This window comes from Astatotilapia calliptera, chromosome 18, assembly GCF_964374335.1.
Source record: "Astatotilapia calliptera chromosome 18, fAstCal68.1, whole genome shotgun sequence".
NCBI classification, from domain to species: Eukaryota; Metazoa; Chordata; class Actinopteri; order Cichliformes; family Cichlidae; genus Astatotilapia; species Astatotilapia calliptera.
In genome coordinates this window covers 33830474-33844035 of record NC_137439.1, presented here as the reverse complement: position 1 = coordinate 33844035, position 13562 = coordinate 33830474, and the positions used below count along the sequence as shown (strand labels likewise).

Here is a 13562-nt window from a genome sequence, read left to right as displayed (position 1 = left end):
ATTCTAGAATTACATAGAAATGTAATTCTATTACAAATAAAGCCTGTAAAACAAGCAGCATCTCCCAGCCAGTTTTAGATAGTTGCACATTCTCATATAAAACTCTGTGAACTCCGCTAACTGGTTTACAGCCTGTGGTTTTCTGAACAAAAGAGATTCATGCACATGATAATATTTAATCATTCTATGTCTATGTCTTAATAAATAATAATTGAAGAAAGAAGTGTTTTACTGGTGATTCCTCAAGGTGGATACATGAATACAACAGCACCCTGACTGCCATTAGGTATCAGAAAGAAATCCTTGGATTGTCAGAGCCTACGCTGGTGCAGTGGGTCCTGGGTTCCTCATGGTGCACAACAATGCCTCATATGCCTTCTGTGGCAAGAGTATGCATTTTCAAAGTGTTCATCCATTTTTTTGGACTATACATACATTAATATGTAAGTTTACACCAGGGGTCGGCAACCCTAGGCACGCATGCCACAGCTGGCACGCGAAGGGTTAACTGATGGCACGACCATAGCTGGACTGGCCATCGGGCATACCGGGCATTTGCTCGGTGGCCCGGTGACTTTTTTTTTTCTTTGTAACGGTATAAACAATGAAAGGTGGTGGATTGGCCAGATGCTGGTCAGTGTGTAAAAATAACTCAGTTGTTTGGTGGTGGCTATGGCGGTGCTTCCTCAGATTCAGTAACATTAGCAAGTGGTGGAGGCCAGCAGGTGGATGAGAGAAAGGGGAGGCAGGAGGAGAGCCCCGAGGCAGCTGCAGGTCCGAGTGTCAGGTGAACTGAACTTCAGGTAAGAAGTTATGACCTGCAGTCTATCTGGGTCAGATATAAACCAAGTTTAGGTGGAGTTTGTTTTCGTTGTGCTGACTTTTTACAGTCAGTTACAATAACTCGTGCTGCGTGCTAGCTAGCATGACGGAGTTTCTATACAGCTGGGTGGTGCTATGATGTTACTGATAGTGAAATTTATTTTATTCATAAGGTTAGTTAGTAGAGTTGCCAACCGTCCCGTAAAAAGATGGAATCGTCTCGTATTGAGCGAAAATATTACGCGTTTGGTGTTGAGCTGAAAAAGAACAGTTTGTCCCGAACTTCAGCTAGAATGGAAAAAGACACAAAGCTGGAGTTACTCTGTGTTTACGCTGCACAGCTTCCTCTTCTTCTCTCATTCTCTCCCCTCTCTCTCCTGTTTCTACTTCAATCATGAAACTGATCAGTGATCAGCTGATCGGCTTTTCTCTCTTGTTTATTTATCGCCCACTTTGCTCCAGAAACAGGAAACCAGTGGATGTCGCGCTAAACAACAGCAGCACGTTTAAGCTTGATCAGCTGTTGTTAGAATTTATTTAATATTACTTTCTAGTATCAGCTGATGTTTGCTGGAGCCACAGCTGTAAAGCTGCTGGTCATGATGTCGGTTTGGATATGTGGTGAGAGGGAAACATGAAGATGAAACCAGGAGATGTCCTTACTGAACCATCAGAGCTGTGATGGAGAAACAGGTTTACCTTTTAGGTGACATGAATGAGTTGAAGGGAAGTTATCAACTGTTTCTGAGAGACAAATAACACCAGGATCCTTTTCTAAGCAGCTGACAGCTGGTAACTGTGCAGGGGCGGGCCTAGCAAAGTTTTGCCAGGGGGCCAGGTAGGGCATTAACAGGGAGAGGGGGGCACAAAGAAACACTTTCTTATTCTCATTTAAAATGTCTCGCTTTTATTAATTAATGATCTGAAGCTTACAACCAAAGTTTTTATCTGACGTAAAATGTATAGAAATCATACATATAACATTGAAGCAGCTGGAATCCATAGCTGTGCGTGTTCATGGAGCTGCATTTTCACCTGCTGGACATCACTACCTGACAAAGTTAACTGTCTTCAGAACATTGCAGAGGCCTTATTGACAGTATTTGGCTCTACATGTCTGTGTGAGCAGATTTTCTCTCACATGAGTCCTCAGGTAGCCTCTGAATGCTGGACACTCGGAGACCTGTGTCTCTGAGTGGGAGACCAGAGATCACATTAACATGTGTGTCTCTGTATTAACAACCATGCCATATTGGCCCAGTTTATTTTTCTTAATTATTGTTGTGAGGAGACCGTAAATAGCATTTGCATTTTCTGTTGTACAGTTCATTTGCTGTTATGGATAAAAAGTCTTTTTTTGTTTCAAAATAGCTGATAACTATTCGCTGATAGCTGCCAACATCTGTGCACAAATATAATTCTATAAAGTTTTTCTATATAGTTTGTAACTGTTAATATAGAGCGTTCTAAAATTGATTGCTAATGCAATCATATGGCACACTGACTTCTGAAGAAATTCTAAATGGCACTCGTCATCAGAAAGGTTGCCTACCCCTGGTTTACACACACTCATCGGCATCGGTGTAATGGTAATTTCAATTATTTCTTTAAACAGTTCTTTTTCCTGGTTGAAATGATTGTCCATATTTATTTAATGAATTAAAAATTCAAATCACAGAGGAGGGGCCTGAAAGCTGGAGGCTCTGGCTCCTATCCGGTTGTTCAGTCTGACGTCACTAGCCGTGTCTGGGCCTAAACTCCGCTGCAGGTCCATATATCAAACGATCACTATGGCATTACTGAGAGTTGAAAAACTGTCTAAAGTCTTTCATCTTTAATAAAATGATCAGCGTTCTGCTCTACCAGGTGTAACAATTGAGTTTAACATTCAGGCATCCATGAAAACGGAATTTATGACATTTAACGGAGTTAGAAGTTAGCAGGGAGTTAGCTCGCTAGCTTCCATCTAAATACAATATAGCATGTCCTGACTGCGGGGTTTTGGAAACAAATTAAAACGTACAGCTCTGTTATCACTTCCAGCATAAATGAAGACAGAAAACTAAACAGCAGTGACGTTTGTAGGGTTACTGAAGTTGAGCTACCTGGTATATAATGATGTGCTACGTGACCGCTAGCGACACAGCTATGTTAGCATAATATAAACAAGCGAACTTTTTTTCCACTGATAAAAGTTAACGTGAGTGTTCTCGGTGGTCAGGAACAAATGTAATCGCATAGCAGGATGCTGTAAAAGGACCAAACTTCAGCCAGGAGAACAACTGAGATAATCCATCCACAATACGAGGTTAGTCATTCATATACTGCTGCATGGGCTGGGCTGTAGCTACATCCTAAGGTTTTAAAAACTGAGCTTAAATAAATGATTAGCGGTAATAAAAGCCGAGGGAGGTCAACAGTGATCACTGACTGTTTTAGGAGCTTTTTGAGATTAAATAGAAGAAAATACAAAACATTAAACATGTTAACAACACAAAAGCCATATTAAACGCAGACTACTTTAGACCCGGAAGTAGGATTCGTCGCACTATGAGGTCTTTAAGATAAGAAGGGTCTTGATTATTCAAGAGCAGGAGGACCTTGCAGTTGCAGCAAGATTTCAATCCATTACAGCTTAGTGTGTCACCAATAGTGTTCTTGGTGAGCGTGGTTCCAGCTGCCTTCAGATCATTAACAAGCAAAGGTCAAAGGTAATTTTATATTTCCTCCATTTCCACCTTCTCACCAAGCTTTTCACTGATGGTCTTATAACAAATTCCAGCCTTGTGCAGGTTTATAAGCTTGTCACTGATGTTCCTTCACAATTTTTTAGAATTGCCCAGGTTGGAATGGAACAAACTGATTTTATAGACAGCTTTCTACATTTAACAAGTTCCAAATCCAAATCCAATTTATTTATATAGCACATTTAAAAACTTTAAAAAGTTTTCCCAAAGCGTTGTACAAGAACAAAGCAATAGATAAACCCACTCACACTAAAACACTCGCACAACACACCTTAGTTCTATCCGGTCGTTAAGTGATGACGCGACGAATCCTACTTCCGGGCCTAAAGTAGTCTGCGTTTAATATGGCTTTTGTGTTGTTAACATGTTTAATGTTTTGTATTTTCTTCTATTTAATCTCCAAAAGCCCCTAAAAGATAAGATAAGATAACCTTTATTAGTCCCACACGTGGGAAATTTGTTTTGTCACAGCAGGAAGTGGACAGTGCAAAAGTTATGAGGCAAAAATTAGAATACAATAAGAATAAATACAGTACACAACTGTACAGAATAGAATAAAATAAAATACTATATACAGTAGAATAAAATAAAATAAATATACAATAAGATAAAAATAGAATACAAATACTATATACAACTGAGTAAAAATACAACGATGACTGAAAGGATTATTGCACTTAGTATTATTCTTAGTATTATTAGTAAAACAGTCAGTGATCACTGTTGACCTCCCTCGGCTTTTATTACCGCTAATCATTTATTTAGGCTCAGTTTTTAAAACCTTAGGATGTAACTACAGCCCAGCCCATGCAGCAGTATATGAATGACTAACCTCGTATTGTGGATGGATTATCTCAGTTGTTCTCCTGGCTGAAGTTTGGTCCTTTTACAGCATCCTGCTATGCGATTACATTTGTTCCTGACCACCTAGAACACTCACGGTAACTTTTATCGAGTGGAAAAAAGTTAGCTTGTTTATATTATGCTAACATAGCTGTGTCGCTAGCGGTCACGTAGCACATCATTATATACCAGCTAGCCCAACTTCAGTAACCCTACAAACGTCACTGCTGTTTAGTTTTCTGTCTTCATTTATGCTGGAAGTGATAACAGAGCTGTACGTTTGAATTTGTTTCCAAAACCCTGCAGTCAGGACATGCTATATTGTATTTAGATGGAAGCTAGCGAGCTAACTTCCTGCTAACTTCTAACTCCGTTAAATGTCATAAATTCCATTTTCATGGATGCCTGGATGTTAAACTCAATTGTTACACCTGGTAGAGCAGAACGCTGATCATTTTATTAAAGATGAAAGACTTTAGACAGTTTTTCAACTCTCAGTAATGCCATAGTGATCGTTTGATATATGGACCTGCAGCGGAGTTTAGGCCCCGACACGGCTAGTGACGTCAGACTTAACGACCGGATAGAAAATCTGTCCATTAGGCAGCCAAGAAGCCTAAAGGATTTTCTGAGATGTATTCTACTGTGCTTCCCAACAAGGGTTTCTCCACCAAGTACTAAGTCATGTTTTGATTGGAGATCAAATACTTATTTCCCTCAATATTTTTTCTCAATGACATGCAAATCAATGTATAACTTTTGTATAATGTGACTTTTTTGAGATCTTACATGTTCGTGTTGGCTGTTGAGGTCAACCACTCGCCAGCCACACCAATCACATCCAAACCTGAAGAGAGCTGATTGAAAAAACGTGGATGACCTGAAAAACATAAGTAAAGAAGAATTAGTGTATATATAGTTTTATAGTGTGGGTTTTTTCTGTTTGGGGTTTATATATGTGTTTTTATGCTTATGAGTGCATGTGTGTGTGTGTTATAAAATAATACATAATACTTTACTACTAAGGTTTGACATTTCTTGTGTGCATTTATACATCTCCAATAAAATAAAGACAACAAAGAATGTGATTAAAGATGTACAGTAACAGAAATGTCCTTCATTATTCCCTGTAACAGGGAAGCCTTGTTCCACCAGCAGTTCCGGTTAAAAGGGTTTTTTCCTTCCCACTGTCACCAAATGGACGTGCTCAGAGGGGTCACATGATTGTTGAGGTTTTCCCTGTATTCTTTTAGGCTCTTCACCTTACAGTATAATGCACCTTGAGGCAAGTGTTGTTGTGATTTGGGGCTATATAAATAAAACTGAATGAAACTGAATGTATTTGATTTCTGACTATTGTCTAAAGAATATTTAATCAATTTCTTTCTAACAACCCACATTCTGTTAACCAATACTTTTTATACCTATAGTGGTGCTCTTAAGGCATCAGATTGTTTGTTTGGAAACACTGGCATAAAAAGAGTAACTTTGGTGCATGCATCATTTTACAGTATTTCGGCAGCTGTGCTTGGGTGTGCGCGTGCGTGCATGTGTGCTTGAGTGCATTGGGTTTGGAGTGGCTGACTTGCCAGCATCCCACGAAGGTGCCTCTGACTTTTAAATGTTTGGCTCTTGGTGAGTGGGTTGGGTAAAGTAAATTCAGTTTCCCGATGAATAATGCAGTGGCAATTTTTTAGACAGCATAGATAAAATGCATAAGGTTGATTAGAGTGGTGTAGTGGTGTCCTCGGGATTCCCATATGCTTGTTTGCCATTCACCTAGGGACCATTTTTGATCCAAGGGTTACAGACACAATTTTCTTTTACTGGACCTTCTCCACTCATGTCTCCTTGCAAGTCTCTTAAGTTAAAACATATCATCTCCATTAGAAGAAAAATTGAACCTGGATTTCAAATTTAGGATTGACGACTTTGTTGTTGACGAACGTGCCCCCCTGGCTCGTTACCCACATCTGGTCAGAATTTCGAGGCAGTGGGAATATATTTTCTTAGAAAACTTGTGACATGCTCAATAATTACTTTATCTGCTGTATACGAAAAACACGGGAGAACTTGGACCAGGAATGCTTCGCTAATAAAGAGAGTTTCAATCAAGCAAAAACATTTTCAGTCTAGTCTGGTGAGATCTTAAAAACTCAATGTCACTATCATACACAGGACTGAGGATAACGGTGCTGATTGGAAGAGGAAATCTCATGGTGAAATTTTCCTTAGCCATAGAAGCAGCATCAGTGGTGAATATTATTAAGTATTTTATTACTCCTTCTGTTTACACTGATAAAGTGATGGCAGCTGAGATATTAAAGGTAAGGGCAGTGTTGGAAAATATGAAAGTTTTTTTTAAAAATGTTTTTTCTTTTAGCTTGTGGTTAATTTATAATGCTGCTATGCCACAAACTACTCCATAAGACACTGAAAAACAAATTGTTCCTTGCATTTTCCACAAATGACAGAGAACAAGGTCAGAAAGTACAAGTAATATATTTTCCAACGCACTTCCTGCCATCAAATGTTTTAGAAAAGGTTCTTTGTACTAATCAGTGGGGAAAGCAAATATTTGCAGCCAAGGTTCATTAGGAAAATGTAGACTGCATAAAGAAGTTATGGTTCTACATTGTGACTCAAAACCTGACTTGGTTCTACATTCGCTGGAGCACTTGGACAAAACTAGGCTTATTCACTGCTGTTTAGTGTGCTAAAAACCAATTATATTTTTCAAAATAAATACATAAACAATTAAGTATTAATAACAAGGACCTGCAGAAGCACTTCAGCAGATTGCATGGCACACTGAGCACATCTGAATCTCAAGTGATCCAGGTAACGTAATTTGCATAGAGACAAATCCTCCATTGTTGAGTGGAACAGAACTTCTTTGTTTTTTAAGTTGCAAAAGAAACACACATCTGTAGGTAAGAACTCAGACCTGACACAATAAACATATTTTAGTACTTCCCATACCTGTACTAACACCATATTTGAGGGTGTCTCTACAGTCCACTAGTAACTGCTCCAGAGTTTCTGGTTGTACTGGCAGGTCAAGACTGAAGCCCTCCAGTCCCTCCTTTAGCTGATGAGGATGATGGAAGTCCAGCACCTACATGGTAGATACTATTTTTTACATTTTAAAATCATACACATTTTAAATCCTACACATACATAAAAACATTTTCAATCATGTCAGTTTCGCTGGGATTTTAATATGGGGACTCATTCCTCTATCATTTTATTAAGAATTACATTTTTTGCCAGTAGGTAGAAGTGAAAAGTGAAAAACAGGATTAACAGCATACATGTGCTTTACATATATTACAAATAGACAAAGTGATTTGAAATTAATGACTATTATTTTAGTTTTTTAGATATTAAAGTAATTCTATAAACACAGAATAACCTGTGGCTGTAGCTCAGGTGGTAGAGCAGGTCATCTACTGATCGGAAGGTTGGTGGTTCGAGTCCTGGCTTCCCCTAGTCTGCATGCCAAATATCCTTGGGCAAGATACTAACCCAAAATTGCTCTCCGATGCATCCATCGGAGTATGAATGTGTGTGAATGTCAGTTGTGCTTGTGCGAATGGGTGTGAATGGGTGAATGCACAAGTTGTGTAAAGCGCTTTGAGTGCTCAGAAGAGTGGAAAAGCGCTATATAAGAACTAGTCCATTTACCATTTAAAACTACTGTATATACACTACTGGCCAAAGGTTTTTAGAACACCCCAATTTTTTGAGTTATTTATTGCAATTCAAGTCGTTCAAGTCCAATGAATAGCTTGAAATGGTACAAAGGTAAGTGATGAACTGCCAGAGGTTTAAAAAAAAGGTAAGGTTACCCAAAACCAAAAAAGAATGTACATTTCAGAATTATACAAAAAGGCCTTTTTCAGTGAAAACAACGTGAGTCAACAATTTAAAGCTGTTCTGCAGTAGTGGAGGTTGATTAAGCCTTGAAAGCTGGTTCTACTAATTCCTACAGGTTTGTTGTAGTGTGTAGTGTAGTTGTAGTGTGTTGCTACAAAAATGGTGAGAAAAAGGCAATTAAGTAATGTTGATCCAGTGCTTGTTACTGGGAAAACAGTGTACAGTTCTAGTTGGGAAGATCCCCACAGAAATGCATATAGGTTAATTATGCAGTCTGTGATGCTGTTGACATATTCACCATTTGGATCACAGAGCGTGTCCCAGTCAGGAGTTATGCAGAGCCTTGCTGGCTTCCTGACTCCACCTCCTCACAGACTTGGTGACAACAGGAGTGTGCAAAACAGAAAGTCCATGTTTTACAGTCAAACACACTGCTGGAAAGTTGTCACAGTGGACTCCAGACTGGCATTACACTACTAAGAAGAATATTAGGACACTAATGGTTTACACTAAGGCTGAACGATTTATCGTTTTCTGATCAAAATTGCGATTTCAGACAAAGTGATCACGTGATCACCAAAGCTGCGTTTTTTGTAGCACTCCTAACTGACCCAGGATCTGTAGTTTTTTTATGTTTTTTTTTAACACACACATGTCATCTCTCTACCATCCTGCCAAGCTCACCAATCAGAAGTGGCATGCTACTGGACAGGTCACGCTAACCAATCAAAACTAGCCGGCCCCTTACGCTTTGAAATCTGAACATGTGATGATGGCTTCAGCCGAACCAGAAGCGCAGTTAGGAGATTTCTACGGTGGCCCTGAGAGGCCAAACGGACTGCAACTTAAGAAAACACCAGCAATAAGAAAAACGCTGCAAAAGCACACAGAACACAATGGAAATAGGAAAAACGACAACGGAAATAGGAATAGGAAAAAACAGATTTCCAAAAGCACAAGGGAAGTGTTTCTGGGAGACAATAACCCGGCGGACCAGTTGCAGGAACCCAAAACACGGTAGGTGTGCTTTATAATGATTCATATAATACTAATGACAGATTTTTAGGCTAATAGTTAGGCTAACACACTTACCTCTCATCTTTTCTTTCCTCACAAAACCGATAGATCCTCCACTTCTCTTAAGTGTCTCCCATCGCAATTCTTAGCATATTTTGGTCATCAGTATTATATGAATCATGATAAAACACACCTATCATGTTTTGGGTTCCTGGAACAGGTCCATCAGGTTATTATCTCCCAGAAACACTTCCCTTGTGCTTTTGGAAATCAGTTTTTTCTTATTTCTGTTGTAATTTTTCCCATTTCCATTGTGTTCTGTGTGCTTTTTCAGCGTTTTTCTTATTGCTGGTGTTTTTTTTAAGTTGCAGTCCGTTTGGCCTCTCAAAAACCAGCATGTTGGTCATTTGGGAGTATTGCGCGTTTGAGGCTGCAGATGTGCACCAGAAACAGGTACTGTGCAACACCTGTTGCATTAAAGTTGCAACATGTAGCGGAAACATAACCAACTTATACTGACACTTGAAAAATCACCACAGGCATTTGCATGAGGAGTGCATGACAAAAAAGTCTGCTGAAAAGTCTAGTGAAAGTGGCGCTCAGGTTCATTGTAGCAAACAGTCTATAATTACTGCATCTTTTGATAGCTGAGCTCTGTTTGATGAGAGCAGCAAAAGATATCAGGCCATAACATATTACATTGTCAGGGACATGGTGTTTGTTAACACGGTCACTAAATACAGATTTAAAAACCTCCTTTGCATGTTGGACAGAAGATATATGATACCCTCCCGCATCTACTTCAGCCAGGTTGCCATCCCACAGCTATATGCAGAGTGTAAAGAAAAAGTGGTAACAGAGCTGAAAAATGTAGAGTAAGAATGCACATGCATGTTTCTTGTTAATAAATACATTTGAAAGCACTTCTTACCTTTAGTTTTCATCCTTACATCATATTAATAGCTTTTAATGCTCTGATGGTATGATGTCATCTTCTGTGATGTTTGTAAATCTTACTGTACATTGTGAATTTTGTGCTGAAGCTTAATTTGAAGAATATCATGAATTGAATTGAAATCATAATTAGATCATTTCTAAAACTGTTCGGCCCTAGTTTACATATTAGTCTATCAAGGGAAAGATCACGAGTTGTATTCCAGGAGAAGACACAATCCCTTTAGGGTTGCACCAGGAAGAGTATTTGACAAAAGAAACAAAAAAAAGTTTGGCAAATTAATCATGTGCCTGATCTGGCAAGCACTTGTGAATAGGGGTACTGCTGTATTCTGAATCACGTACAGAGAAAGCTACTTTGATCAAAGTACAACTGTTTAAAGTAATAATAGAAACAGTACCTTAGAGCTCCTCTGATTGGACTTGCATATAAAACCCAACAAGATGCCAACCAGTTCCTGCAGAAATCCTCTGGTCATCTCCTCACCGCCTGAAGCTGGGAGCAGGTCTGCGCACAGACACACACACACACACACACACACAGTCATACGCACACACACACACACAGTCATACACACACACACACACACACACACACACACACACACACACACACACACACACACACACACAATCCTTTCATAAATGTCAGGTGCCTAAATACTATTTGTTACTTGTAAGATGAAGCATGCACCAAAGCCAGTGTTTCCAATCAAACAATGTGATGCCTTAGCACCACTATAGGTATGAAAAGTCTTGGTTAATGGAATGTGGGTCATTAGAAAAAGAAATTGATTAAATATTCTATACAAAATAGTCAGACATCAATTAAATTCAGTTTAATTCAATTTTATTTATATAATTCCCAATCACAACAACAGTCCATCTTTGTGGACAAGTTGTGGGAAGCCCCCAGTATATTAGGCCTATCCCAGCATAACTAAGTGCTGGCTCAGGGCCGCCTGAAAAAGGAAAGTTTTTAATCCTAATCTTAAAGTAGAGAGGGTGTCTGTCTCACGAATCCAAATTAGGAACTGATTCCACAGAAGTGGGGCTTGAAAGCCGGAGGATCTGCCTCCCATTACACTTTTAAATATCCTAGGAACAACAAGTAAACCAGCTGTCTAAAAAGCAAGTGCTCTATTAGGGCGATATGGGGTTTGATTATTCAATACCTTGTAAAGTTAATATGGAAATAATATATGCTTCCTCCTTCTAGTCCCTGTCAGTACTCTCGCTGAAGCAGTTTGGTTAAATTGAAGACTTTTTTCAGGGAGTTACTAGGACATGCTGATAATGAATTACAATCTTCCAGCTTAGACATAATAAATGCACAAAATATTTTTTTAGCATCACTCTGAGACAAGATGGCAGCTCTGGAGGCCAGGATCACTGAATTGGAGACCCAGCTGCGTGCCCTTGAAATATCTGTAGCTAGACAGGCCCTGTAGCCGGTGCAGTCGAAGGTAGTGTAGACTGTTACAGCACATGAGTTAATAACTGAACAACAAATCATAAACAAAAAGCTGTAGTTTAAGTATAAATGTTGTTTTCAATAAATTACATGCTCAGAAAATATTTTGTCTCACTCCCATTTCTTCTTGTTGCATGTTGAAGCGCTATACTTGTAACCAACCGATTGTATAGGAATTTCTTTCACTTATGTATTAATCACGTTATTGTAATGCCTTGGTGCCACTGGATTTTAACATGTCTGACACTCATACGTAAGACAAATGGTAGGGGGTGTAGTAAGGATGTTGGGGGAAACAGGAACTCCAGAGGACCAGTCTTTTGTGTCTTTGAGGACTCTGGTAGGTAGCAAGGGAGTGTGAACCTTAAGGTGTGAAACAGCTGTGTACTGCCTTTTGTTCCTGAAGAAGGTATTTAACTGAGAGCCACGCTGGGCTCAGTGAGACTCTGCTGACCGTCTGTCCCGCGGTCATGCAGGGACTTCATCAAGCTTGGTTGTCTGTTCTTTGTGTGTTTGGATCAAAGAATGTTAGCTACCGCTCGTCTGCAGGCTTTATTTAAATGGAAAAATTTCCACAATTATATAGTATTTATTTTATTGTCATTGTCAAGAACAATGAAATTGCGTTTGGGGCTTCCATACAACCCAACACATGCAAAATATGATTTTTATTGGTATTTGGGAGCCAAATTCATGCAGACAGGAGCCGGACTTTATTTTGATGGGCACACCATGTGGCCAATACAAATATAGATGGGATCATACCATTATGTAAAAGAAAGGGGGGCAGACATTTTGAAGACAGCTACACAGAGAGACGGGGGAGTCAGATTTAAATGGAAGCGTGTTGGGAAAAAGTAAAGAAACGAATTTCAATGACGTTGGAGACTGCAAACCTAAGTGCAGAATTTATCAAATTAGGAGCTGGCTAAAGTGATACCCATTTTTATCTTCAGCCATTTTCCACCGTGGAGGACAAAAGGCTTCAGGTTTCAGACTGAGCCATGGCTCATTGTCTGAGTGTCTAAATGAGTCTCACAGGCCTGAATGTGTGTTTGAAGCCGTTTATAATTGTTAACTTGTTTGATCTGCTGCTCACCACAAATAAGCACCAACAGAAACTTTGGACTTTTGACTGTATTTTTACAAGTTTTACAGCTTTTCCTAATGATAAAAACCTCCCTTATGGCCGTTCATAAAACACTAAGTAACTAAGCCATAAACAATGAAATGGCAGAAAGGTTTCACTTACTATTATAGAAATTTCCTTTTTTTATGACTACAGTTAAGAAAAGGGCAGTCTGGGCAATGAGCTACCAGAAACTTTTCTGTAATTTTACAGATTTATTTATTGAAGTTCAAAGTCTTGCTGACAGATTTCTTCTTTGTCACAGCAACTTTTTTTTTATTATGCAGAAAAACAGTTCAAATGTAACTTCTTTACACTGACAGAAAGAGGAGTTTCACTGGTTCAGGCCACTAAAGATCAAAGTGGGCAGTATGTGGCCTGTGATGTAAAATTAGTTTGACACCTCTAGTGCAAAACGAGCATTAAACAGAACTGGTCCAACCATTAAGCTTAGTGTGTGAAGAGGACTCTCCATTTACATTAACAAATTGGAGTCTATTAGATAGATATGATACAAACCACTGCAGTGCAGTACCTGTAATACCTACAGCGTGCTCTAATTGCTCTAATAGGATATTATGGTCGACAGTATCGAACGCTGCGCTGAGGAATAGCAGGACTAGCACAGAGATGAGTCCACTGTTCTTATGGTCCAGGTAGGAAATGGTGTGCAGAGCCAGCACTGTTGTATAATCTG

General features: G+C 39.2%; 1 protein-coding gene across 3 annotated transcripts in view; it reads right to left on the bottom strand.

The window, feature by feature from the left end:
* gad3 (glutamate decarboxylase 3) overlaps window positions 1-13562 on the bottom strand; it is a 36719-nt gene that overhangs the window by 18699 nt on the left and 4458 nt on the right. For all 3 annotated transcript variants that reach the window (XR_013903151.1, XM_026150915.2, XM_080292579.1), the window contains exons 3-5: window positions 10664-10770; window positions 7395-7530; window positions 5202-5292 (exon numbers count right to left, since the gene is read on the bottom strand). Coding sequence is in view for 2 of the 3 variants with exons in the window: in XM_026150915.2 (XP_026006700.1) it covers window positions 5202-5292; window positions 7395-7530; window positions 10664-10770 (334 nt within the window). In the remaining variant the exon portion in view is untranslated. The remainder of the gene's footprint in view (window positions 1-5201; window positions 5293-7394; window positions 7531-10663; window positions 10771-13562) is intronic.